This window comes from Neolamprologus brichardi, chromosome 9 (genome assembly GCF_056152115.1).
Source record: "Neolamprologus brichardi isolate AB-2024 chromosome 9, ASM5615211v1, whole genome shotgun sequence".
Taxonomy (NCBI): Eukaryota; Metazoa; Chordata; class Actinopteri; order Cichliformes; family Cichlidae; genus Neolamprologus; species Neolamprologus brichardi.
This window is the reverse complement of record NC_142112.1, coordinates 25905094-25932072: the sequence shown is the minus strand read 5'-3', so window position 1 is coordinate 25932072 and position 26979 is coordinate 25905094. Positions and strand designations below refer to the sequence as shown.

Genomic DNA, 26979 nt, shown 5'->3' with positions numbered 1-26979 from the left:
GTAAGAGATATTCTTGCAAAGTAGGAGTGTTTAGGAAGCACAACAACTGAGCCACAAAGTGGCAGATCACGTTGTCAAGGTTTGCAGGTTGTAGACCCGAATGCAGACTTCATAAACAAAAAACAAAACAAAGTAGAAAAAAATAAATAAATAAAAGGACCACAGAATTTATGTTATTTCATTTCCCACGCACAAAGATGGATGGACAAGAACGCCTTACGATTCTAGATTCAAAGAAAAACGGGGGCTTTAATTAAATATTGGAGGTAATCGGGGAGACTGGAAACATCGGGGTAACAAGACACAGCTGAAACGAATTCTGGCAATATTGAAGGAAATGAAAGTAATGACTCAAGAGGACCAGTAGAACTGAGAGTAACTGCATAACAGAGACAAACACTTGACAGCGATGTATGAGATGACACCAGGAAGGTTAATTTGAACTAAAATGCAGGGAATCAAATATAAAGTAATCTAGAAAAAAATTACGGGGCAATGGATTAGAAAAGTAGCAAGAACTAAAATCTAACCAGATTCTAGAGTTCAAACAAAAAATAGAGACAAGAGGGTCAGCCTTAATATAATCTTTAACATCAGCACCAAAACTGTGTGTTGGGAACTTCATTACATGGGTTTCAATGACGGAGCAGCTCCAGCAGGTGAAATGTGTAGGTGCCCCAGTATGTTTGTCCATATAGGTTGCGTCATTACTGGCTGAAAGCACCTTTTTTGTACACTCTGTGGCTTAATCAATGAATCAATGCAACTGGCAGAAAAACATGCCTGGGCCTGATAAGCTTGGAGGCAGAGGATTTTGATGGTTGGACACCTCTGAACCTACTTAAACTGATTCTCGATTCCCACCCCTGGTAATAATATAACAACAGCAAAAACATAGAAACACGAGATTAGAATAAACTCATTCTTTGCTGCTTTGCTCGATGCACAGGTAATCATCCGTTTTGCAACATACTATGGCCAAGATTTACAACAAAGACAATTTTTCTTTTCATTATGTCCTGAAACGAGTGACTGGGCTCATGAACTTAGCAGAAAAGTGTTTTAGATGTCAAGACTGACAGCTGTTTTCCAACAGACTAATAGTGTTTTTACAACCACAGCTATTGCCATCAGCAGGTTTGTGGCTGTTCTGAACTGAGGAGCTACATCCATGTTTTATACTGTCTACAGATAAGAAGACAAGCAATATCTAGTAAAAATTTGTGGTTTTAAATCGCATTTTAACTTGTGGAGCGTTTACAATCATAATTATTAAGCCTTAACGAATTGGTTGCAACATAACTTTGGAGTCAGAAATACATCTAGCATAAAAATTGAATGACTACAAATGTAAATGAAATATAAATAAGAAAAATTTAGTTAATCCATCTAACAGCTTTCTTGGTAGATGGACTTTTTCCCAAATACTTTAAAGAAAGTATAAAGCCAACTCTAGGAAGTATTTTAACTGATGTTTTGAGGGTTCGTGTTGTAGTAGTTTACTAAATGAATCAGCTTAAAGGCAGAATGCTAAACTAAATTACAGCAATTCTGTTTTCTAACTTGAACTATTTTGGCTGCAAAACTTGAATCCTAAAGAAGATAAAAGTAAACTTCCCCAAAGTTAAATGTTGTTTTCTCCTGGCAGCTACAATGCCTAAAATAGCCTAAAAAGTGCTACCATTACCCACCACCGTTGAAACTTTAAACCCTTTATTCCTCCTGTATTTGCTGTTCGTCGTCTCTGTGATGCGCTAAAATTTTCAATTGGTTTAGATTCGCTCACACGGCGTGCCATTTTGTTGCCTTGACCCAGCTGCTGACGTCTGAGCGGCTTCTTCTGGGAGGACGCTCTGGTCTTCCAAAGACTGGGAGAGGTCATGGACTGGTTAACGCGTTTCCAACTTGTTCCCACCAAGGTGACTCACTAACCAGCCTTGAGTCTGTCGCCTTGAAAGTGAGATGTAATTCAAAAGCACAGCACTTGTAAATTAACCAAAAGGCAGCGGCATTTAAAAAGCTTAACAGCACTCTTACACTTTAATTTTGCCTCAGTGTACGCGACGGCCTGCTGTGCTCGTAATTGATGAAAGAGGCAGAAAGATTTTTATCAAAGGATTGGCAACTATTCATCTTTATTTGAAGAGTGCTGAAAGGTTAATGCCTTGTTTACACAAAGTTAGAAAAAGCATAATTTAAATAATGAATTTATTGACTCCAGCACAGATTGTAGCCAATAGAAAATTAGCAGAAACCAACTTTTGCGCATTAACACTCTTGCGATCAGTTTTTCCATCGGGATTGTTGTTAAAATTCTGTTCAGCATCTCTGCTTTGTTTGCAGAGGTTTGGCAGTGACTTGAATCCCAATACAACTACTGAAAAAATCCCAGTGTTTGTTAGCTACGCAGGTAGCTTTTCTCCAGCTTGCAGGTGCTGCTTATGAGAAAAAAAATGTACTTTCAGCAACATTTGCTATATGTAAATAATAAAAGAAAGAAATATTAATCCTTTAAAGGTTATGAGCAGCTCTGAGGATTTAATAAAGGGAAAGCAGAGCAGTCTAGCTGCTATCGAGGTGCTGTCACGATTCTAATAATGCACACACAAATCTAGCAGGAACACCGAGATCAGACTGAGCAGAGTTTAACATGGACACGCGGGGCTTGTGACAGCCTCTGAGCAAATCTGTTCCACTCCCCCCTTCAACACACTTTAGGAAACCTACTTTCTTTTTACACACACATTAACGAGTGTTAGAGGATATATTGATTGATACGTGACTTTTCTCCAATGTGTACATTGTAGATGTGCTTTAAGGCTGCGCTGTCTGTCTGTTGTTTTTTTCTTTACAGCTGGCTCTCAGCAGCCACCGCCTAACATACCCAGACAAGTGGGATTTGATTAACTGGCTGCTGAGCTGTATGTATTTTGCCACAGCCCTCTGTCATCCAATAGATATCAGGACTGAGTGGTAATCAAGCATCTCATAGTGGTAATAAATCAACAGAGACGATCTAAATGTGCAGCAGTATTAGGATTGATATTTTACTACAGCACAGATTATGAACATGGTGAAGTCTGCATCCACAAGCAGGACATCTTGCTTCAGTGCAAGTTGTCTTTTTTCATCCTTTATGCTGCGTGGTTTAGGATGTCTTCTTTTTTGTGGCACTAAGGCACAAAATGTGCATTCCCCCAACCTGTTGGCAGCGGTTTCTGGAGGCTGCTCGGTGTCACTGGGTGAACTGGGTGGCAAACAGTGCAAAGCAGCAAAAAACTCTTGACATTGCTTTGGTTGCAGAATGCTGTGGTTGTCTGTAGTTCCTCATGTTTCTCTGCAAATAGTTGCTAACTAAAAAACTCAAAAAAGTGTCAAATGAATTTTGAAACAGGTCGGCACAACTTTGACTCACCATTTCCGCTCTGTCTCACTTTTCGCTGTTTCGCTATAGTTTGGAGAGTAGCTGGACAGGGTTAGTAGACAAGTCACTTCCATTCAAACTATGGTAAATGGACTGATTCTTATATAGCGCTTTTCTACTCTCTCGGAGCACTCAAAGCGCTCTATACAACATGCCACATTCACCCAATCACACCCATTCTCACAAGCACTTTAACTATACTTAGTGCTATCTACCTACATTCACACACATTCATACTCCGATGGACGCATCGGAGAGCAACTTGGGGTTAGTATCTTGCTCAAGGATACTTGACATGCAGACTGGAGGAGCCAAGGATCGAACCACCAACCTTCCGATCAGTAGGTGACCTGCTCTACCTCCTGAGCTACAGCCACCCTATGACGTCAGCAACATGCCAGCGACCAAAGCAAACACTAGGACGTTTTTGCCACCAGTTGGGGAAAACACATCATTCCCTAGCAACAGGTGGTTGCCAGGGGGTGATCACTGACAAGTCTGTAGGTCTGTGTGACTGGGACTTTAGCAATCCTTTTCTCAGTGACTGCCATGAAGTTAATGCCACATTAACTTGTCCACCAGTGCAGTATGCAAAACCTCTATAGAAGCAGGTGCAATGTATTTGAAGCCGTTACCATAAACCAGGGGTGGGGAACTCCAGGCCTCAAGGGCCGGTGTCCTGCAGGTTTTAGATATCACCCTGGGTCAGCAGACCTGAATCAAACAATTAGTTCATAACCAGGCCTCTGAAGAACTTCAAGACATGTTGAGGAGGTAATTTAACCATTTAAATCAGCTGTGTTAGATCGAGGACACATATAAAACCTGCAGGACACCGGCCCTCGACGCCTGGAGCTCCCCCACCCCTGCCATAGACTGTATATGAAAGATCAACCCAGTCATCACACAGTAGAAAGGCTTTGGACGTTTTTAAGCCTCAATTTTAATAATTTGGCTGCTTTCATTTAATTTTTGGGGACAATTTTATTTAGAATTTACAGAAATTTCACTTAAAAACTAGAGCGTGCTGTGCCGTATCATATTGTCCCCAGACATATTGGTATAAATACATTTTTACATGGTCAAAAAAAGTGTAATATTATGATATCAGTGGTTTATCAAGACCACGAGTTTGTTTCCTAACCCACACAATGACACAAGCCCGAGAACGTCTGAGAGCGAGAGCGGGTGCCAGTCTTGAGCGGTACTGCTTCATCAACCTCCAACAAACTAGGCTACACTTTGTACACTATTCAAAAAAAACCTGTTCCTGATAAAGGTGGAAACAACAAACTCGTTTCACCACTTGAAAAAAACAAAAAACACCAGGAGTACCACTAAGCTATGAAGACACACGAGGAGGAGGTGCTAGCAGCTGGTGATGTGCGACCCAAAAGTAAACAAATGACTCAGCAGAGTGTCACCGGAGCGCTCACTCACTGCACTCAATATGACAGAAAGACCAAACGATGGATGGGAATTACTGATGCAGTTAAATGATGGAAAAGCAGCATTATGTGACAATATAAGAGTTGCGAAGTTCAGTTACTTTAATTACTCTACACTAAAGTGTTAAGCTGTTGTTTTATACTTAAAATATCCAGAGAAAACACTACCTGGGCTACATTTCTGCTTTTGACTTATCCTTTGTCACTATAAATAATGGTGTGTCACTACTATTGCACTATAATACTGCTGCTGCTTGTGGCAATAGATGCCAGTTCAGATGAGGTAGTCTGTCATCACTGACAGCAGCTCATTGGAAAAGAAGGATGGAAAACGCCCTTTATTTTATTTGCACTAATAAATGCTGCTGCCTGCAAACTGCATTCACCATAATTATCATCATTGCAAATTTCCTTGAAATTTTGTGATATAATTTTGAAGCTACAGCCTCCACCCCTAGCTGTCAGTACAATTAACTACACAGAAAGTCATATTCTTTATTGGATAATTCCTTGAAAAACACCAGTACAACTTCCGACACCCACCCCAGAGGTCCTTGTCAGTAGTTCGAATTAGCTTGCACACAGCAGCCACCTGTGTCAGCATCCACCCATCAGATAAAGTGGGCATGCCCCTGAAATTGACGTGTGCATTTTTGAAAATGAATGTGGATACAGTTCATTCATTCATCTTGACCCTAAAATTGTTCTGTTACAACCTTTTACCCCTTTTGGATATGCCAAGTAAGCAATACTTCCATAAATACATGGACAAAAAAACTGTAAATTTGATGCAGAAATATCTGCTGCTGACAAAAAAGTATGAAGAAGAGGAGTTGGGAGGTTCTCTTTAGTGCTTTGAATTAAACCACAACAAGTTCATAGTGCCAGTGTGGGCAGTTATGTTTACAGGTGTATAGCCTAAAACGGAGAAGAGCTTACCTGAGGACTAGATAAGCTACTAGATAACGCAAACAAGTGATCAAAGACCTTCTTCTGCACAAACATATCTGCACCAGATGTCACTGTAATCCATCTGTTGAGATATTTTACTCTGGGCCAAAGCAGAAGAAGGTATAGTCAAACACCTCATGCATGTATGTATATGAGTTTTCTAGTAATGAAAACTCCTCTACCACCAAAATTGCTAATTAAGTTAAAACTCATATAAGGACGAGAACTAATATGACTGCCAGACTAATAAAACCCGGCTTTGATGGCTCTCCTACTCTCAGTAAAGGTCACAGTGCATTTTTTGTTTCTCTCAGGACGTCTGAGTCATCTTGACTGGTCTGGTGGAGGGTCAGGCCAAAGCGCTGGCCTTCAGCTCAGCCTTTATTGACACTTCGTATGAGGAGCGCTTCTACAATTCACTAAGGGCTTTGACTCATCTAATAAATGGCAAACCATTTATTGGATGAGTTTTCATTGTGCAGTACATCCCCCTCTTCGTGCACATGGCAGCACATGATGGTTAAATAAGCATTTGGTGTGCTATTTGCAAAGCCTGTTTTTCCAAATTAATAAACTCAACAGCTGCAGCATTCAGTACGAGTGTAACTGATCTAACATTAACAGTTCTGCCATCATCTGTTGCTGAATATAATATATATCTATTGATTCTCGCTAATAAAGCGCATACGGTGTTGTAAAGGACCTCTTCTCAGCCACACTTTGCAGGCACACAGCTGCTGGAAGTCTTGTTTTCAGGATGACATGAATCGCAGACTGATAAGCTATTCGAGCGACGCTGTTTTTCAGATAGTTTGGGAAACTGGTATTTTTGAGTTTTTAGTTGATTTCACAATTGTACCCTTGAAAGTGCAAGGAAAAAAACGTAAAACAAAGCAGGCTGTGTATCCATGGCCTGGGTTGCTTCCACGGCTGGTGTGATAACAGGCGGAGTGTGGATTTTCTTTGTGATTCAACAGATGCTCAGAGGAGTGTGTTGGGAGCACGGCGGCTGGCTGTTCCTGTGTCTTTCCAGACAAATGTCGGCAGCTTATGAGAGGAATGAAGTCAGAACTGTGTCAAGATAGACGTGTCGAGACGATACATCTCGTTAGGCTCTCTTCAGTTCAAGGTGAACCTTGAAGATATTCTGGGTCAAGGAGGAGGAGTGCCGCCAGAGAGGCGGCACTCCTATAAACTAAAAATTAGTTTATAGTTCAGTAGAGGCTCTTTCTTCCTCTGAGACTTGTCAGGTGTAAGAACATGACGCATTTGGACCTTTACGTTGATTAAAAACACAAACAAAGAAGGCGTTTTCCCGCTTGCGTGCCAACAACAGTGCAAAGAACGTGCTCCATTTTGCACTCTCTCTCCTCTGCACACACCTGACACGGCGAGTGTTGAAAACGTCATCGGTTTTTACAAGGAGGAGTGGACGGCGTTTCTCAAGGTTCAAATTAACTGGTGTTGGTAAGGGGGTCAGAGTGAAGGTCACCTCTGTGTGGCGGAGCTAAGATATATAATGAGGACAATAACACAGTAATGAGGATTCTGAAAGCTGTGAGCTGAGCACAGGAATTAATCTATACTATCTCAGCTGTGATTAAAGCAGTAACGTTCCGGTTTCGCCTTTGGGGGATGCTGATTAATACTCTGGGCCATTTCTCAGTGCAGCAGGAAAGGAAAATGACTGTTCGAAGGGAAAAAAGCAACAGAGAGATGGGTGTTTTCTTATATTTGTGACCAACTGTCTCATTTGAAGTACATTAGCAACATATATCTCCTTCAGCTCTTGAAAAAGGATCATTGAGCATCATTTGTAAAACCCCCAAGATGATGTCTACAACAAAGAAGGTGCACAACTTCACCTACTTTTTGTGGATGAGGTCTAAATTCAGTAGCTAGCTAGCTACCATCTCTTAGGAAGTTTGGGTAGCATCCTGCTAAGCTCGTTCATCGGCAGGTTTTTAGCATCTTTTGAGGCAAAGACAAAGAACAACATGGCACGTACAATTAGCAGCAAGCAGGTGGAGCATTTAACAGAGAACTGAGGTTTAAAGAAGGCCCAGGATTAGAGTGCTTCCTTTCATCAGGTCACCAGAAACACAAATCCTAATGAATGCTAAAGATCAGCCAAGTTGCCTCCTGGCTGATGGACTACTTTCTGTTTAGGGCCAAGAATTTGGCATTTTGGTCACCACCTTGGTGTTTTGTTGGTGCCAGAAGTGGTCGTGTTTTGATAAGAAGCTGTAGTGCTAAGTTAACAGCTATCATAAGCTAGCTCAGTATATCATGACTTTAAAGCTTAATACAGTTTAAATAGGGTACTAATGAGAAAAAATGACTGTTCGTACGTGCATCCCTCCATCTTCTGCCACTTCTCTGGGATCAGGTTACGATGTTAACACTCAGCAGAGACGTCAAGGCCTCCCTCTCTCGGCTACTACCTCCAGCTCATCAGGGGAAACACTGAGGCTTTCCCAAACCTGCTGAAAGATACAATCTCTCGACTGAGTCTGAAGTATGCCCTGTAGCCTCCTCCCAGTCACCTTCCCCGAAACCCATCAAGGAGACATCCCAGTCAGATACATAAACCACCTCAACTGGCACCTTTAAACCACAACCATCCATCGAGAGAAAAACGTTTTTTTCTAACAGGACATAAACATCCGTATTTCTGTTTATGGCACTAGTTGGTAGCATAAATAGTTTAAAATGAGTGTGTTTTAACCCCCTTTGCGGTCACCCTGGGGGCCACAAATTTAAATAATGGGACTTGGATACTACTGAATACCTCAGCATTTAAAATCCACCTGAATATAGACTGCCTTCCCTTCTCGATAGCCTAATATTGATATTCATCTTGCAATGGGGTGATTATGCAGAAGCATGTAAGGTAAAATATTAGAGGAGGAATGCTATTTGTTCAGTTTATGTTGGTTTTTCCAAACTTAAAGTCAGCTAAGAGAAGGGCTTTATGTGTGCAATTTTTGATTATGTGTGTTTGTAGCCTTGCCACTGAGGGCTCTCCTCAGTGTAAAGAGGCCTGGCCAGTCACAGTTTATACACACACCCTGTTTATTTTGCCCTCTTTGTTACGCACTCATACACATCAATGCCCGTTCCGCTTTATGTCGTCATTCTTTTCAAAGGTTCTCTCAGCGCCTGCTGTGCTCCTGCCCTACTATATATAAGAGGAGAGGTTAATCAGCAGACGCACACCAGGTGTGCCACCTTCCTCAAACGAATCACTTTCCCTCCTCTCTTCACAGCTGAGCCAGAAAACCACACCCCACTGCCACAGTGTTTTCACTGAGTCAGAAATGTGATGCCTTTGGGTGTCTGCACCAACTGCAGCCATAAAAATCCAATCCCTCAGTGATGAGAGGTGTTCTGACCAGGGAGAGGCATGGAGACAGTTTCATATCAATTTCCTCTCATCTCATCTTAAGGCGTTTAATTCCACAGGTGGTACAGCTGAATAGTTTCATTTTAAGCTGTGAAATTACCACTCAGGCACATAAATGACTTGAGGCCAACAAAGATGTCATTTCACTCCCATTTGCATGTCATCGATGTCACATCTGCAGGACAGTAAAGTCCAAACACCAAGGCGTGGTCCTAACCTGCACTTTAATCGAGGTTCAGCTGGCACTCAAGAGTTAAACCTTTGTCCTCACCTGTAGGATTAGATATTCCCCTCAGGGCAGTTTGTGTTGGTTCACTTCGAGCTCCTTGGAACATAAGAAAGAAGAGGCTGTTTCACTCGCTCCACTTCTGCTTTTCAACACTCAATCACACCTCAGGAGAAGGGAGAAAATCAAATGTCTGAATCACTCAGTGCAGGTCGGGAAAAAGGTCAACCCGGCCTATTTCTGGGTCCTCTGTTGCCGCAGTGATGCTGCCATCTTTAATTCATAGCCGTTGTCTGGGCTGTCGCCTGGAGCTGGCAGCTGAGTGACTGAGAGTGACCTGCCTGCCTGGGAATTCTGAGGGAATTGTGTCTGGTTACACTCTTCTGGATGCCAGGTGGTTTCACATCAGGATCTCTCTTCAGTCAAAGTGACCCCAGAGTCCCCTGACTTTGACCCCCAAGCTCCTAATTCAGGTTAAAAACGTTTAGATTTAGTTTCTGTTAAATGCTTTGAACTAAAGAAAAAGTCCCATAATATCTATATGTGCCATCTTGCTAAAAGGAAATATTTTACAAAAACACAATAAAAAATGATAATTACACTACAGGTTAAAAAAGCTACGGCTAAAAGCTAATTAGCTTCGCACAAAATCTGTAAACAAGGGCAAACAGCTAGCTCTGTGTTAAAATAACCCAACAGCACCGACTTTCAAGCTTACTTATTAACAAGGTATACACTACAGCTGAAAAGCTGGAGGTCAATTAGAAATGTGCTCAATGGAGAAAGCAGTCTGAGAGACAGATACCTAGCAGACTTAATTACATATTTTGTTGTTCTTTTTAGCCATTAACACTTTATTCATTCGCACAGAAGTTGATTGTCCAGGTCCAAATTACTACTTTTTTTAATGTACAGAAGAGTTGTCAGCTGCACTAGTGTGATTGTGAAACCTTTTTTCCTTATGATCGTTTAACAACCTAAAGCTTTTACAGTGCTTTAACTAAACATGCTAAGCTAAGCTAAGCTAAGCTAACTGGCTGCTTCACAAACATTGGGCACACAAGAAAGCTCTCACCTTAGCCTTGAGAAGAAAACTGTTCCTTTAGACATAAAAAGGTATTTTTTTTCTCTAATGCAGTGATAGAAGTGAAGCCTCAATGGTAGAATTACTGTATTTTCTTGTGGTGTTAAAGTGAATTATTCATTTTGTCCTTCACCCCAGAGAAAATAGTTTCCTGATGAAATGTAGGTGAACAAAATGTCACTGTCTTATTTAAACAACTGTTATAGCAGCGTCCTGCCATGTTCAGATGAAAACGTGTGGGGGGAATGTATAAAAAAACATAGAGGATCGTGATAAGGTAACCAGAGCTCAGTTGCTGACACATAGCATGCAGCTTTTGACAAGAACAGACCTTTTGGAGCAGAGAGAAGCTTGGAGCCATCTTTAATTTTAGCAAGAGAGCGCCTTAATGACACAAGCTGTTTAAATCTGCGGACATGGTGTCAAGCTGATGCTAATTTGCTTGCAGGTGATGTTCTTCTCTGCTGTCCCCGCTCCAGCCACGCTCCATTTTCAATCCACTTGCACTTTTATTGCAGTTGTCACCCGCCGCGCTGTTCTAAAATGGCTTTTTTGGCTGACGGTACAGCTGTCTGTGATTTAAAAAAAATGAGCCAGGCGTCCTTGGTCGCACCTTATATCTATAATAAAAGATACTTTGGTGGCCCCAGAGAGTGAATGAAATATGCCCTTAACTGCAGCAGGCCTCGGGATTGGCTGTTCTTGCTGCCAGGCTCCCAGCGTTCTCCTTGGCCCCTCAGACATCGCAGATGGTACCCGAGCACCGGCCAACCACCTGTGAGGGAAAGTGGATGATCAGGCCTCTGACTTCTTGTTGAGCTTTGGGTTTTGCCTCATAGGGACATAGTTAATGTTCCGGGCAAGGTCAGCCAATCACAGCCAAACGTTTAGAGACCTAAATGTGCACTGGGATGTGTACTTAATAGCATTATAATGCTCAGGTGGAGATTGACTGTCGGATAATGTGGTTATATTGTTTTCTAATGAGAAACGTATGTAATTGCTTTTCCTCAAACAAGCCTTTCACTCCTCTCCGATTTCACACCCCCAAGGGGAGATACGCACGCTGCTGTGTCCCAGCACGCAGGTGGTTTTAGTTATAGGTGAATAATTTTTTGCTTGTGCGTGTGCTGCTCCTTGTTTACTTACACGGTCGGTGCACTTGCTGCCCTAAATAGGAGTTACTTGTAACAAAGTAGACAGGACACATCTTCGTAAAGTGTTTCTGTGCTGCATGTAGAGGTCTCGGAAAAGGTAATAGATCCCATCCAAGTTCCCATTGTTGCATGCTTTTCTGAAGGTGTTATTTATGCAAAGTCTGCACAGCATGTTAATGTCATTTTGAAAGGCAGACAGAGACAAACAGTGACTGTAGCACATGTAGATATGCACTTCTGTCTGATACACCTCCTATTTTACCGTCTCTTGAGAATACAGGCCTCTAACTACCGCTGCATCTTGTTAAAAAACTGTGAAGTAACTCCTGTGACCTTCTGGAGTCTCCCTTCATACAGCATTTATAAATTAGGTCACAAAGCATCTATTTTGGGAGCGGAAACTTCTGCATATTTACAGCAGTTGTAAATCTAGTGCAGCTACTAACAATTACTTTCATCATCTTTAAATCTTAATAATAGTTTCTAAAGAGTCCTGATTTCTTGGTTTTTTGCATATTTGTCACACTAAATCTTATAAATCATCAACAAAGATAACCTGAGTAATACAAAATGCACCTGATCCTGTGTAAAGCCTAAAGCTAATCAAACGTTTGTGGCTGTGAGTCTTTTATATCACTGTGGGGGGAATTTTGGCCGAATTGTTTAAAATTCCCCCACATTGGAGGGTTTTGGATATGAACGGGCTCCAAAGCATCTCAATCAGATATGAGTCTGGACTTTGACTGGGGCGCTCCAAAACCTTAATTTTGATTGGAAACACAATTGCTAGATCATTGTTATAACCGGCATAACTAAGATAAGTGATAACAGTGTGAAAGGTGAGCATATATGACATGTTTTTACTGCATTGCTCACATGGGTCGAAGGAAAAAAGTCACATGCTTAAGTTAAAAATCGGCTAAAAAGCACAAATCATTTCCCTTTAAATCCGTCTGTAACTGCACTTACTTGACTTGAAGAGCGGCTACAGATAGGCCATGATTGATCTGTGACGAGGCTGACACGGCCTCAGTACTTAATACCAAACGTAACACTTTTTCATAAAGGTCATTGTGTTTGTGAAATTATCTTGTAGGCCTTGGGTTGAATAAAAGAGCGCGGCTGTTCTTTGTCAGGATGCGTCATCAAGATATAGCAAGGACTCCTTTTTTTTTTTCTCCCTCAGCATCGACAAGTCCTTTTTTCTGCCTGGGGTAATCAGCAGCATCCACTGTGATTGCATTTTAATTAAAAGGCGCCATTTTAATCATCTCGGCACGGTGTTGGAGAAAGGGGCTGTGCTGTTATCAATTCTATGTCCCTGCCTATCTCACACGCAGACACGCACACACATACAGTCTGACTAACTATGCTCGACTGGACGCGTTATTAGTGGAAAGTTGTAATTAATATTGAGAGCTGACAAGGCTTCCCAGAGAACCCCATGAATTAAGCAGGGAAGTGATGAGGAAGTAAAGTTGAATGGACTGACACTAATTGCGGAGTGCTGAGATGTGCATGGTCAAGAGGGATTGACTCTTTCAGCTCTAAGTGACTGCTTTATAAGTTTGGTGTAAATTCTTCTTTCACTTACCTTCAAGCTAAATGGGAAAGTCTTGGTAAGTTAAACAGAGTTGTGTGAAAATTAGGGCTGGCAGGTGAATATTGTTTGTGCGGTCTATAAAATGTCAGAACTTCATTTTTTCTCAAGCCCAAGGTGACATCTTAAAATTGTTTCATTTGTGGAAACAACAAACTGACAGGAAGTGATGCCTAATTAGAAAAAGCAAAAATCCTCTCAGTTTAGAAGCTTTAACTGTAATCGTTAATCAACTATCCAAACTTTTTTAGTTAATTTTTTCTGTTGATTGATTAACCAAGAAATTAATTGAACTCTAATTAATGTTCATCATCAGAAAGTGAAATGACTCAGTCAAGAGTGGTAATGGCCCATGCTTCTCCAGCAAGCACTCGGCAACAGTGGGAAAGAAAAACTCATTTTTAAGCTTTTAAGGAAGAAACCACCAGCAGAGCCTGGCTCAGTCATCTGCCCGGACTGGATGGGGGTGAGGGGAGAATAACAACATAAAAGACACCCTGTGGAAGAGAGCTAGAGGTTAATATAGGTGATACAACAGGTGCAGGCTACTGACACGATCCAGCACATATTAGCAGGGTGCAACACACTAGCAGGGAGGGCATACATGGTACTGGAAATTGAACATCCGTGCTGGGTATGGCCTGAGATCCCAAGGTCAAAACAGGCCACGCCCCATTGGTTGGTTGAGAATGACCGAGCCCAGATGCTGTGGCACTTCCATAGAGGATAGAGCTGGACAAACTGTTGATGGCTAACACAGTGGACATAGCAGTGGGAAGACAGCCATAGTGACAGATGTAGCTAAACCAAGTGATAGCACCGTTAAGAAAAGGAACATGACAACATTCAATATTCATTCACTCACAGTATACATAAAGTTTTGAAATATATCAAAAGATATCAACAGAAAAAACAGTATCAGTATCAGTTCATTTAATTTCTACTCAGTTCAGTAAACAGCTGTACAGTACAACACGTGCAGGTGTATGTCAGTCCTGGTCCTCCCTCAGGTTGTGTCATTTTGATATATGCTGGGCAGCCAGATAGGCCCCGTGTCCTTCTCCTTGGACTGCTTCTAATTTTGTCATGTTGTTTAGCTCACTGAAATACAGATCTGAACTGGTTGAAGTAAGTGGTCCTCACGTCACTGAATAATTTACATCTTAAGAGGAAATGCATCTCTGTTTCAACCTCACCTGTCACAGTTTTGTTTCTGTTTGTATCTTCCATTGTTGGTTTATGGTCACTGACCTTATGCCTGGTTAGAATGTTTCTGATTTCTGCCTCTGACAGTCAAGGGATTTTCTGCCATTTCATAATCTCTCTAATTTGTTTTGGCTTTTAGTCCATTCTCTCCAGTCTTTCCGATAGATTTCTTCGCATTGTGTTCACTCTGACTTGTGTTTGGTAAGCAGTGCTGTTGTGAGACTTGTTGGGGCGTGTTTGTGTGGACACAGTCTCAACACCAGCTGGCATAAGTGGCTCTTGAGGGATTGAGGGTGTCTTGGGGGGATGGAGCTCCTTTGAATGTTAATTTTGAGCAAGTATCTACCTAATTCTGCTCGACGGGCATTTGTTGAGTTTTTCTTTGTACATGATAACCGAATCTCCATAAACATTTCATATATGATAAAGCATGAATATGAAGAATATGTTTGCAAAGGACAACATTTGTAATCCGATGAGTATTGATCGCCTGCACGATAAAGAGTAACTTGAGCAAAAGTGTAACTGTTTGGGGCTTTTTTAGATTTTTGTTAGCCTCTTTAAATGTATCTGTGTTGATAGTAAGCAATGATTGGAAAGTGTTAGCCTGGATATGATTAGACCCAGTGTTCACTTGCATTTCTGGGCTATTTTTTTCGCCGTAGAAGTACAACCAACAAGTACAAGTACAACCCTGCCATATTAAAATTGATAAAACTGTATGAAGTCGTCTCAAACCTACAGATGAAACTATTTACCATTAACATTCATATGGATTTTTATTTCAGGCCTCTAGTCTGGATGATTCACTCATTACTTGTCACTCTGTTTTTGGTCTCCACCAACTCCACCAAATATGGAAATATTTGTCTTTTTATCCGTCAGATCCGTCAGGGAGCATACAGAGCATACATCTGTTTATTTTCTGCCGCAAACCTTCTGATATAAGACAGAAACCCAGGTTTTAAACCATGAGCATTAGAGTTGTGGTTTTAGTTATTTGTAAATTGCAAATGTAACTGAAAATGACTCTTCCAAAAATATATTGGTGCGTATACAGGCATCCTTTAGCCTATAATGTGTCCATTAAAATGAGGTATATACTCGTTATGATGCAGAATAATATTCAGGTACAATGAGTTGGAAAAGCAATTCATGGTCTTGGTTTTAGAGCAGTAAGTTCCTTTTCTTCAGTTTGGGACATTCTGCCTTTTAGTTTTTATTCCAGAGAGCTGAGCGACCTTACAGCTCTGTGTTGATGCCCCACTCTACATCGTTAAATAGCAATTTTGCTGACACACTGAAGCCATTACCTTGCAAAAGAGTAATTTCATAAAATGTGCCCTCGACTCCTAAACAAAATGGCTGCGCACTGTGCCTGTAAGTTCCAGTTCCCACGCCTTTAATAATGCAACAGAATAATGACCCGCACGTCCAACTGGGAGAGAAGAAACTTTGGATAAGCAAAGCCTGAAAAGTTCCTCTCTCTTCCACACCTGTCCTTATTATCTGCCCTTTCTGTGCCAATTGATTATCCGACATCCCGCAACTATCTCTTCTCGTTATTAAAGAAGTCTGACAGACACCTCTCCTCCTACTCAGCCTGTTCTTCATTCACGGTCACAAGCTGCTCGTCGCTGTCCATCGAGGCCACCGGGCCAAGAGGGTGCATCCAATTTTCTGCATGATGAGTGGAGGGAGGGGAAATAACAAAGATAAAAGAGTTGAAGAAACAGGACTGATGCTCAACCTAGTTGTTTGCAGACTCTCCGTGTGTTACCAGCACTGCAAACGCCATGAAGTAGTGTATCATGAGCTCAATGAACTAGCCTAAATCTTGTGCTCTGTGTAGCTAATTTTGATCCTGAATGTGCAAACACCTCCTCCGTACAAGACAGAAAATTACACTTCAGAAGGAGGTTTTTTTTCATTTTGTCATTTTGTTTTTTTTTTCACGCCTCAGCCTTTTCCTGGAAATGTGTAAATGTAGAGGATCACCTGTGCAGATCGGCGAGCAGAACAATCAGTCCTCTGTTCGCCGCAACTCCCACATGAGAGAGATATGAACACAGGGAACAGCTACTCATAATGCTTCTGCCATCTGTTCATTTATTAGTCTGGAACACCCATTCTTAGTCCAAGCATTAAAGCTCATTAATATTCATGCAACATTCATAAATGGAAGCGCTGCCCATGGAGTTGGGGTATCAGTGTCAGAGACAGGATAGGGGAAGTCACACTAATTGATGATTGATGGCTCTGCCATTAGCGGGAAAGCCTACGGCTAGAGTTAATGTAGTCCTAAGCTGCACTTTTATAGCTCTGCCACATATTTAGAAAATGTAGCTAATTTGGCATTGCATTTTCTCCGCAGCAAAGACAAACACTTTAACGACTTGAGCTGCTTTCATTTCTTGTCTCCTCTTTGTTTCACCTTCTCTGACCTCCAGGTTGCCTGTTTGAAGATGAGCTCTGTACACCCTATGAGTTCTGCGTCAACGGTAAGTCCAACTTCATGTACACATACCTCTTTTTATCATATACAGGACACTTGAAAAGTTTTGTCAAGTTTATCCAAAATTAAGTCCTTAGTCCAGTCACACAGGCATAAAGACTCGCTGGAGACTAATGCTAAGGAAAGTTGTGTATTACCCAACATGTTGGGAAGTGGTTGGTGGAGACTTGCTGTGGTGATGTGCAGTTTGCATGGAAGATGCTCACTTGTCAAGAGTGCTTGCAAACTGGTTAGTAAAACTGTGAAGAAAGCAATACAAACTGGAATCAGAGGCCGTCAAAGTAAAGGTTACACCTTTTGAAACATGTTGGTTCAAGCAAAGAAGCAATACGGGTAACTTTAAAGGCAAATGCTCTCTTAGTGAGCAGTTGGCAAATGTTTGCAGACAAGTTGGCATCTTCCATGCAAAGTGTGGAGCACAATCACAAAGAGGGTTTTGATGCAGCATCCACTTTGCGACCAATTTAACCCGGCATTCAGTGAGGAAATAGACATTTCATCCCTAATGACTGGAGGTTGCCAGAGGGTTGCCAACCAGACTATAGGCCTATATGACTGAGACTGTTATTATCATTAAAAATGACCATAAAGCTCTGAAACCAATCATTAACCCTGGAGAACCCATGGGTCAAATTTGACCCCATGGTTTCCCTAGAAAACCAATGGGGTCGGCTCTGACCCCATGGGTTCTCCAGGGTTAAAAAAGGTCTTTAAAAAATGCTCATTTGGGTTTCTCACATCTAATCAAACAAATTATAGGAGGGAGGCGTGGTTGCAGACAGAACAGACACCTCAATAATCGGGTGGATGTTTATCTTTTCATTGGTTTTTGGTAGTGTCATTTAGGTTGGTTGTGGGAGATTCGATATACAAAAGGTCAACAAATAGTCATAGCTCACTAAACTTTGTTTTAAACTGTGTGTGAGAAATTATTTTGACTTTTATATCACAGCTTTTGCTCCATGATTTCTCTTTTTGCCTAATTTTTTCTTTACAGGGAATGAGTACCAGAAAACAAAGGTCTGGTCACTTGATCATAACTGAATCATGGACAAAAATAATACTCTGGTATTCTGATGTGTTTCCGCTTTCCTTATTAAAAGCAGCTTTCTCTAGGCAAGCATGCTCCATATGAAGCTAGTACAGTATTGTGCATGTCTGTGTTGCAAATTGGAGGAAGGAATTCAGACCCCTGGTTTCCTATAATATTAGCTGGTTGTCTGTGGTACACAATATTATAGGAAATGCAGTCTGCTAACTATAAAGCTCTCAGTACGACGGTGCTGTATCTACACCAATTAGCTGCAACAATAAAATCCAACACTGTAGTTTCCTTCATAAACCAAAACAGAATTGGCCTGTAGACATGGACGCTTGCTCTCTTGGGGGTGGCCCAGGTGTTGGACACACTGACACTGGCCGTGAATCCCTTGGGTCATGAAAATCCTGATGAGTGGAGCCTCCATGAGTCAAACTTGTGCCAGCAAATCCTCGTATGGCGATCGCATTGGGATGCCGGGTCAATGCCTTACACTCTTTACTGTGGTAAAATGTCAATTTATCTGCTTGCAATGCAATGTTTAAGTTACTGGTATCTGTCAGCATAACATTGACGTGAATGTCCACATCCAAGATATTCAAGCGAAACGTCGCATTGGAACAAAATGCTATTGGGTCCTCCTGTCAGCAGTTTTAATGTTGGTCCTGATCATGAAACTGGAGTTGTGCACCAAGTGAAATTTTGGAGTCATTGCTGTAAGTGCTTGTGTTTTAAATTTTGTAAATGTGAGGTTCACCAAAGTGGAGTTAAAGTCTCAACATCTCCGAACCTGCAGATAAAGCCTTAAGCTATTTTTAATTGCTCACAGATTTATATATAGATAGATGGAGACTGAAGGTCCCGCTCACAGTATTCTTCTTAGTTTAGACATACAGCATGAGTCATACTTAAGAAAAGCTTCAAAATTGAATGTGAGCCAGGCCGCAACAATAATACCACACAATATAAACACACAGAAGCTCTCTGATCTCATTCATCTCATGATTGATGCCGGCGTCTTGCTTTCCCCCTTCCGATTCTGAAGTTTCTCCAAACCACACATGATCTCAACCTCATTTGCAAACCTTCTCGCCATGGAGCACGGGACTGTCTGTCTCAGTGGTCGCCATGACAATGCATCACCGGATGAACAGAGGGGAAATGTCATAGCTTTTCACTGTGTGGCATTCAGGCGGCTCACGCAGCGGGCTGTAATTTTAAAGGGGATTGATAGCGTGTCGATATTGAGGATTGTCTCCGCGGAAAGTCGTCGGGAAAGGTTAATGTATTCAACACAGCAGCAGCAGGAAGTCAGGGAAGGGTCAAACGTGTATGGAGCGGTTTCATGTCCACGTGTTTGTTTTTGTCCTTGTAGGCATAATGATTAAATGCCTGTGCTTTGAGCCTGTTTGTTTGTCTGCACCTTTCAATTACTTTCTGCAGACTCATCCTGAAATCTGTATCACAAACAAGATGAAGGCAATGAGAGGAAGACAAGCACTTTCTCAGGCAGCAGAATTATATGCAAAACATGAACTACAGCTAACAGAACACAAAGTATCAAACTGACTATTAATATGCTAATAAGAGGAAGAGGATGAGAATGACCCGAGTTAACATTCGATTTTGAACTTTGTGTATGTCCTCAGATTTTTGTAAACATGATTACAAAGCCAGCGTGCATCATAGATAACTCATGCATGATCTGATTACATTTTGAAAAAACCTTCCTGCATAGTTTTGCATACTATTGAAGGAACACTGATTTGAAACTGATGCCAAAACTCCTTCACACTTGAAGCTACCAAGAACAAAATGATACCAAATAATTTAGCATGGAAAACAACTGAATTTACAGTTTACTTGTAACAAAGCTGATTTTTTTGCCTGTGAACAACGTCCTATCCGGTCATTAAGTGATGACGTGACGAATCCTACTTCCGGGCCTAAAGTAGTCTGAGTTTAATATGGCTTTTGTGTTGTTAACATGTTTAATGTTTTGTATTTTCTTCTATTTAATCTCAAAAAGCTCCTAAAACAGTCAGTGATCACTGTTGACCTCCCTCGGCTTTTATTACCGCTAATCATTTATTTAAGCTCAGTTTTTAAAACCTTAGGATGTAACTACAGCCCAGCCCATGCAGCAGTATATGAATGACTAACCTCGTATTGTGGATGGATTATCTCAGTTGTTCTCCTGGCTGAAGTTTGGTCCTTTTACAGCATCCTGCCATGCGATTACATTTGTTCCTGACCACCGAGAACACTCACGTTAACTTTTATCGAGTGGAAAAAAAGTTAGCTTGTTTATAGTATGCTAACATAGCTGTGTCGCTAGCAGTCACGTAGCACATCATTATATACCAGCTAGCCAAACTTCAGTAACCCTACAAACGTCACTGCTGTTTAGTTTTCTGTCTGCATTTATGTTGGAAGTGATAACAGAGCTGTACATTTTAATTTGTTTCCAAAACCCCGCAGTCAGGACATGCTATATTGTATTTAGATAGAAGCTAGCGAGCTAACTTCCTGCTAACTTCTAACTCCGTTAAATGTCATAAATTCCGTTTTCATGGATGCCTGGATGTTAAACTCAATTGTTACACCTGGTAGAGCAGAACGCTGATCATTTTATTAAAGATGAAAGACTTTAGACAGTTTTTCAACTCTCAGTAATGCCATAGTGATCGTTTGATATATGGACCTGCAGCGGAGTTTAGGCCCAGACACGGCTAGTGACGTCAGACTTAACGACCGGACAAGAGTGATACTGTACATGGGAACTATTGCATATTGACAGTAAACAATCTGATTAATGACAATAAACCACTAGTACTGTAAAGTCACAATATGTGGTCTTTTATCGCGGTAATAAATTGACTGATCGTTTTTTCTACTCTGTTTGAGTACTCAAACTGCTTTCTTACTACAAGTCTAGTTCACCAATTCACACATACATTCATGAAAGCTCTTTTTTCTAGTATTAAGTGCTTTTAATCGAACTTTGACTATGCATCAGGGACAATACCGGTTTCAATGTCTGGCCCAAGAATACTTTGACATGCTGGCTCGAGGAGCTAGAACACCCTACCTCCATATCCACAGCTGGCCCTCAAAAATGGACATCATGCTGTGACATAACACCTCTTGTTTAAGTAAAGAATGACTTTTAATGCTTTGATGCACAGGTCAGGACACTTTATTGGGCCTGCGACTAATTGCTGTTTTCATTATTGATTACTGAGACATTTTCCAGCCCAGTGGCTGGTTTTATCCAGTGGCTGGTTTTATCCAAGTAACAGATAAAATGCATCCTAATTGTTTTTGCTTTACTTTTCTGTCAGCTAACTAATCAATTAATCAACTGGTTTTTGCACTCTGTGGCAACACTACAAGGGTTCAAAATTAATAATTGTGGCTGCAGTAACCACATACCTGGAGAACAGAGACGTATCATTAAAGATTTGTTCAACATTTTACAAAGATGAGACCAATGATGCTACTCATGCCTGCACTATAAATATCAAGCAACAACTAGCATTTATAGCTACTTTAGCACAAAACTACACCTAAAATGCCACATAATTGGGTGGGTGTCTGTGAGCCCATGCCTCCCGCAATGACCCTTGCAGAACTCCACACTGCTTAGAAGCAGAATATGCAAAAGATCTTTTATTTTGAAATTCCACCACCAGTTTCTCTAGGGTGCTCCTGTTTCTGACTTCCTGCTCTCGTCATCAGTCCCATGTACGCTAACATGGCTTCCATAAAAAAGAAAAATGACTTTATTTAATACAATGTTAAACTGATGGCTACTATTGCTTCAATCTTTGAGGTCATGAATACCCGAAATCTTTAAAGGGTTGGAAATACTAGTTGGCTGATTTTGTTGGCTCTGCACTGAACTGAATAAAACTAGATAAAGTTATTTCTAGAAATGCTGAAACACTGTTCTGAGATGTGTTTTTTTGTCTTTTCTTTTTTTTAAAAGATCTACGCACTTCCTCTTCTGTTGAGAGGGAGTGGGTAGACTTTGGAAGTTAGCACAAATTGGGAGACCTCCTCCTTGATTTCCATATTAACCCAGTTTCAGAGGAAATGGGGAAAAAGCAGAGAGTACAGAAAAGAATATATTTTTAAAAAAAAAACTTTAATTACACGGCCTGCATTGGTAAAACGAAGCAAAATAGAAAAAAACTGCTGACACCTTCACAATAAAATACCCCGAGGTAGACAAGAGTGTCTTAGTGTGGATACATAAGAACATGAAGACTCATGAAGAATGTAATGTGGATGATCATTTCTTTGGAGATTGGAGAGTCTGTGTGTGAGAGCGTCATCATGGCAGAATATGATCTTCGAGGCACCTCGAGGCAGGAACATCTAAATGTGTTTTTGAGTACTTTGGCAGGTGTTCGTGTGTTTGTTTGTATGGGAGTGGACAGATTTGTGACCGGATATGCAAAATTTACCAGGCGTGTGAGTTCAAAATGAAGACCAAATTCAGCCCACGGGTACCGAGTACTCATCTTATCACGTAACAGTTTAGTAATAAACTCTGGGTACTCACAGGCTGGAGCGTCAGCATGTAGCCGGTGTGATCCCCATGCAAGATTGGCCTCTAGTCGTATTTTCATTTTAGCTTTTATTTATTTATTTTGCCTTGCTCACAGAATCTGTCTCCAACCGAAATGCAATTACTGCGCTGTGCTTGTTCACTGTAGGAAAATATATACAGGCAAAATAGACTAATGTTAGATTAATGTTGTACCTAATATGCAAGTAATGAAACATTATTTAGTTGCCTCATCGGCACACTCAGTCTTGCTCTGTCATTCTCCATTGGACTCCTGATGAGCAGCATCTACTGCACAGACACATGATGTGTGGGAGTAACTAGGTCTGCCACATCAACTCTTCCTCAGGTCCCCGAAGGAGTAACCTGGTTTATTCTGGGCTGGGCCAACCGTTCTTCACCCGGGCTGTTGCCATGCAGGGTGGCTGAGGGCAGGGAAGGGTTGCATCATTTTATATGTGACTGACTATCGTTTTCAGTGCTTATGAAAACACATTCTTATTTTTGCACTCAAAAGCATGAAAACAGCTCTTTACTAATCAATCTCTATTCATCACGAACATAAGACCCCAAATTTACCGCATCCATAGCAACATATTCACCCCCTCTTAAGGCAAACCTCAACCACTGGTGCAAATGATTGTCTAAACGTTTCAGCTACGCTTTCTTTGATCACACCGAGCTTTAGCATGACAATATTTTATAATTTAACATTAATTTGTCAGCTAAAATCACAATTAACTGCTTCCTTGCAGATTTTATTAACTGTAGCTAGCGAGAATGAGCTAATATGTGATGAGACTTTAATTTTTTTTAATTTTTTTTATTTGTAAAAATATGATATAATAAAAGACTACGACAGGTATCAGCATGCTCACTAGCTAATCTTCCCGTCTTCAAAGAGACCTTGGCGGGTTGAAAAGTCTGTTTGCTGTCAGTTGGTTATTTCTTGCTAAAATTCAAAAATTCCAGCTCAGTTTATTTCCCTCACTTGGTGCAAAAGATGAGGCTAAACCCACCTACTTGTTTAATACTGGAGACAATAAAACATGAAAGCCATCCACTGAATACCCCTAACTTATTTAAAAAAGAAGTAAGATTTTGAACAAAGATGCTTCAGTATGAACTGTAGATTAGGTAGATCATTTAATATCTTTACACATACCATCTGACTTCCTGCCGTCATGTCTCATTTTTAATGCAATGCTTCAAATCTTTACCCTCGTCTTCAGGGAATGCTTTTCTAGACGTTGTTCTAAAAGCATATGTGATTACCCGGGAAATACATTTTAATTTGATGCAGCTCTCCAAAGTCTGTGGCTTACTGCTATCATAAGCTAGGCTAAAGTACAGCGGATAAGTGCTACATGTTTCCCTCAGGGCACACTATTAAACACTTAACCAACAGTGTGGTATCGATTGGCGGTTATCTTTCCTCCACTCGGGCCAATATTGTCTGAAACATCCACACTTTATTTCAGATTTAAGCTATTTAGGCGATGCTTCTATTGATCAGCAACAAGTGCAACTGCAGCATAAACACCTTAAGTAAGCACTACAAAATCCATCATATCAAAACAATACAAAAAAAAATCTGCAAGGACAGAGAAAGTGCGCCAGAACTCAGGAGGCAAATCCAGGAATAATCATGTATGAAGTGCTGAGTAAAGTAACTGTAAGTATTAAAAGATGCTACAACGGGTTTAACAAAAGACACGAGCTCTTCAGGGGAAGGAAAAATGTAATAATAGAGATGATTTATGCCCCACAGCCATATTCAACAGGCGGTATGTTTTGATCTGAAAGTCTGATTTATCTTTATTCATTTCTGTATTTCCATGTGCATTACAGAGCATGCATAAATATAATTATCATTTCAAAGCCACAACTGCCACACAGGAAGCCCAGAATAACCTGTAAACACTTCATTAATCATATCCTGATCACTTTAGCTTTTGTTCCCATACCGTTCCTTATTTGCAGACTACATCTGGCCGGACTCGGTGCGTTGATCTGAGTCTATTTATTTTCATAACATGAGTTGCGGCGCTAATACACCTGTTCCAATAAATCTTAATTTGTCTCCTGGGTCCGTCTGCCTCATCTTCTGAATGTACAGTCTTTTGGAAATGCTTTGCTGACTGTCAGCTTTAGTGTTTCCTCATGTTATCCAAGAGCATTAGCTTTCACAGTTTAAATAGCTTTAGCAGCAGCCGGGCGTCTCTCTGTCTGTCACAGCGAGAGGAGAGACGTGCCTGGATTTAGAGCGCTTTACCTTTTTCAGCTGAAAATCTTCTTTATTCCTGCCAACGTGCTGCTTATCCAGTCACAGCTTCCCTTGAACATCACTGATTTATGGGATGGTGCATTTGAGGGCTGATCAATTGATTGATTCTGTGGCCTACTTTATGTATTATGGATTACATTGATTGTGCCTTAATTGCGCTGCAGTCTTGCCACTGCAAGACAGCACATACTGATGTATCGTCAGCTTAATGCTCCCTTAAGCCTCGCAGGAGATCATCAGAAAATCACTGCAAATAGACTTCAGCTGGATGGTTCGGACATTCGTAGATCTGTTCCACTCATAGTGACATATTTTAGGAAAATCATTTTGCCGTTTGACTGATTCCCACGTGTCAACCCTCTGCATACCAAACACATGCTGGGAACCTCCAGGCCTGGAATTAAAATGTTGTCAAAAAAATAGAAGGAAAGAAAAATATGTTTTCCTCTAAGCTGTCAGCTACAATAACCATTCCTGCTTGTTTTGATCTCCTCAATATTGTAAATATAGTCACTAAAGTGACAGGATAATGCTTTGTGATTCATTGTGCATGTGGCTCTGAATGGCTCGGCACCACCTAGATAGACCAGTCAACTGTTATATTTGCCAAACAAGGATTTCTTTGTTGTTAAACACCTGACTTCTATATTTAATGCACTAAATCACAGTGTGTGTGTGTGTTTTCATATCTGGTTGCCATCGGGAATGTCCCTGACAACAGAGAAGGAAGTAACATGTGCCATCACCATGGAAACCAGTGAAGGATGCAGAGCATCAAACATTGAACAGTTTTCCGTCACTTGTTATGTCAACAGCCTCCCTTTATTTCTTACATAATTGTCACTGATAGTGTAATAACTTATAAAAATATATCACAAAACACTCTTATTTTGGGATCATATCAACTGCGACACCCCGCAAAAAAAAAAAAAGAGGGATTGTTGGCAAAGAGGAAGGAGACAGTTGACGTTCTGTGATGCACACACGTCTGTGATGATCTGAGTCTGTAGGTGGGAAGTTTTCCTTTGCGCTGTTGGAGTTCTCGAAATAACTCCGGAGCGTTGCACCGTGCTGTCTATGCTAATTCACCTCCTCCCACAGGCTTATTCCTGTACAGAGCTGTCATTTAATGATTCACAGGGAAGAGGGGGGGAAGCTGGAGAGGGACACACCCGCATCTCGTTAAAACTAAGAATTCAATTTAGAGCATCGTTAGACATCACATTATTATCTTTCACGCAGAATCACTGTAGCCAAAAGAAAACTGCTGTTTCCATTTGCAGCCATTTATATTTGGTGGTATGGCTGTGCTGTAGGACACACCCAATCACTATCCACTTGTATATGGAGAAGTCGGGAGAACCGACACAGAATACTAAACATCTGATTAAGCCAGAAAAGGCATGAAAATTAGTGAAAAGAAGGGAAAAGGAGGTTCTAGGCTGGAGGTGGGTTGTAAAGTGGCTTGCAGTTATGCAGTAACTTCAGACAGGCCCATACAGCTCAAAATATTGAGCCTCATATAAGACTGGATTGCTAATTGGACGTGTAGAACGGTATCAAATGATTGCACCTGAGCGAAACTTATTTACCTGAATTAACACTAAGCTTGATCTCCAAAAGAGATGTTTCACTCTTAATGCAGAGAGACATCCACTGATCATGGTCATTTTGGCTTTTAATGATTTCTTGTGATTTCTTCTGTTTCCTGCGTACAGTAGCTCAATCTTTGTCTCATCTGACCATATGTGTCCCGGTGTAGGTTACAGGAAATCCAAAATAAATTCAAATTTCTGCACCCAGTTCTTGTTTCTAAAGTCATTAAATGTACAATTATTCCACCCTGGAAAAAGAAAAAGCTAAGGAAACTTCTGACTACTGTCTGTGATTGAAAAATATATCATAAATCGTTTGATTTGCACTTGTCTCTTTTCAGAACCCTAGGCAGAAAGTTGCAGTATGTAGTGGACATCAGTTTTTGCGTATTCTTTGTTTCCCAATGTGTCATTAAATATCACTCATAGCATTGATGTTTGCTGTCATTGTCCAACATCTTGGGG

The 26979-nt window shown here is 40.9% G+C and overlaps 1 protein-coding gene across 2 annotated transcripts in view; it reads left to right on the top strand.

Moving 5' to 3' along the window:
* Positions 1-26979, top strand: part of ptprn2 (protein tyrosine phosphatase receptor type N2) — a 148569-nt gene that overhangs the window by 2560 nt on the left and 119030 nt on the right. For both annotated transcript variants that reach the window (XM_035909648.2, XM_006795053.3), the window contains exon 2: positions 16953-17003. In XM_035909648.2, coding sequence (XP_035765541.2) covers positions 16953-17003 — 51 coding nt within the window. The remainder of the gene's footprint in view (positions 1-16952; positions 17004-26979) is intronic.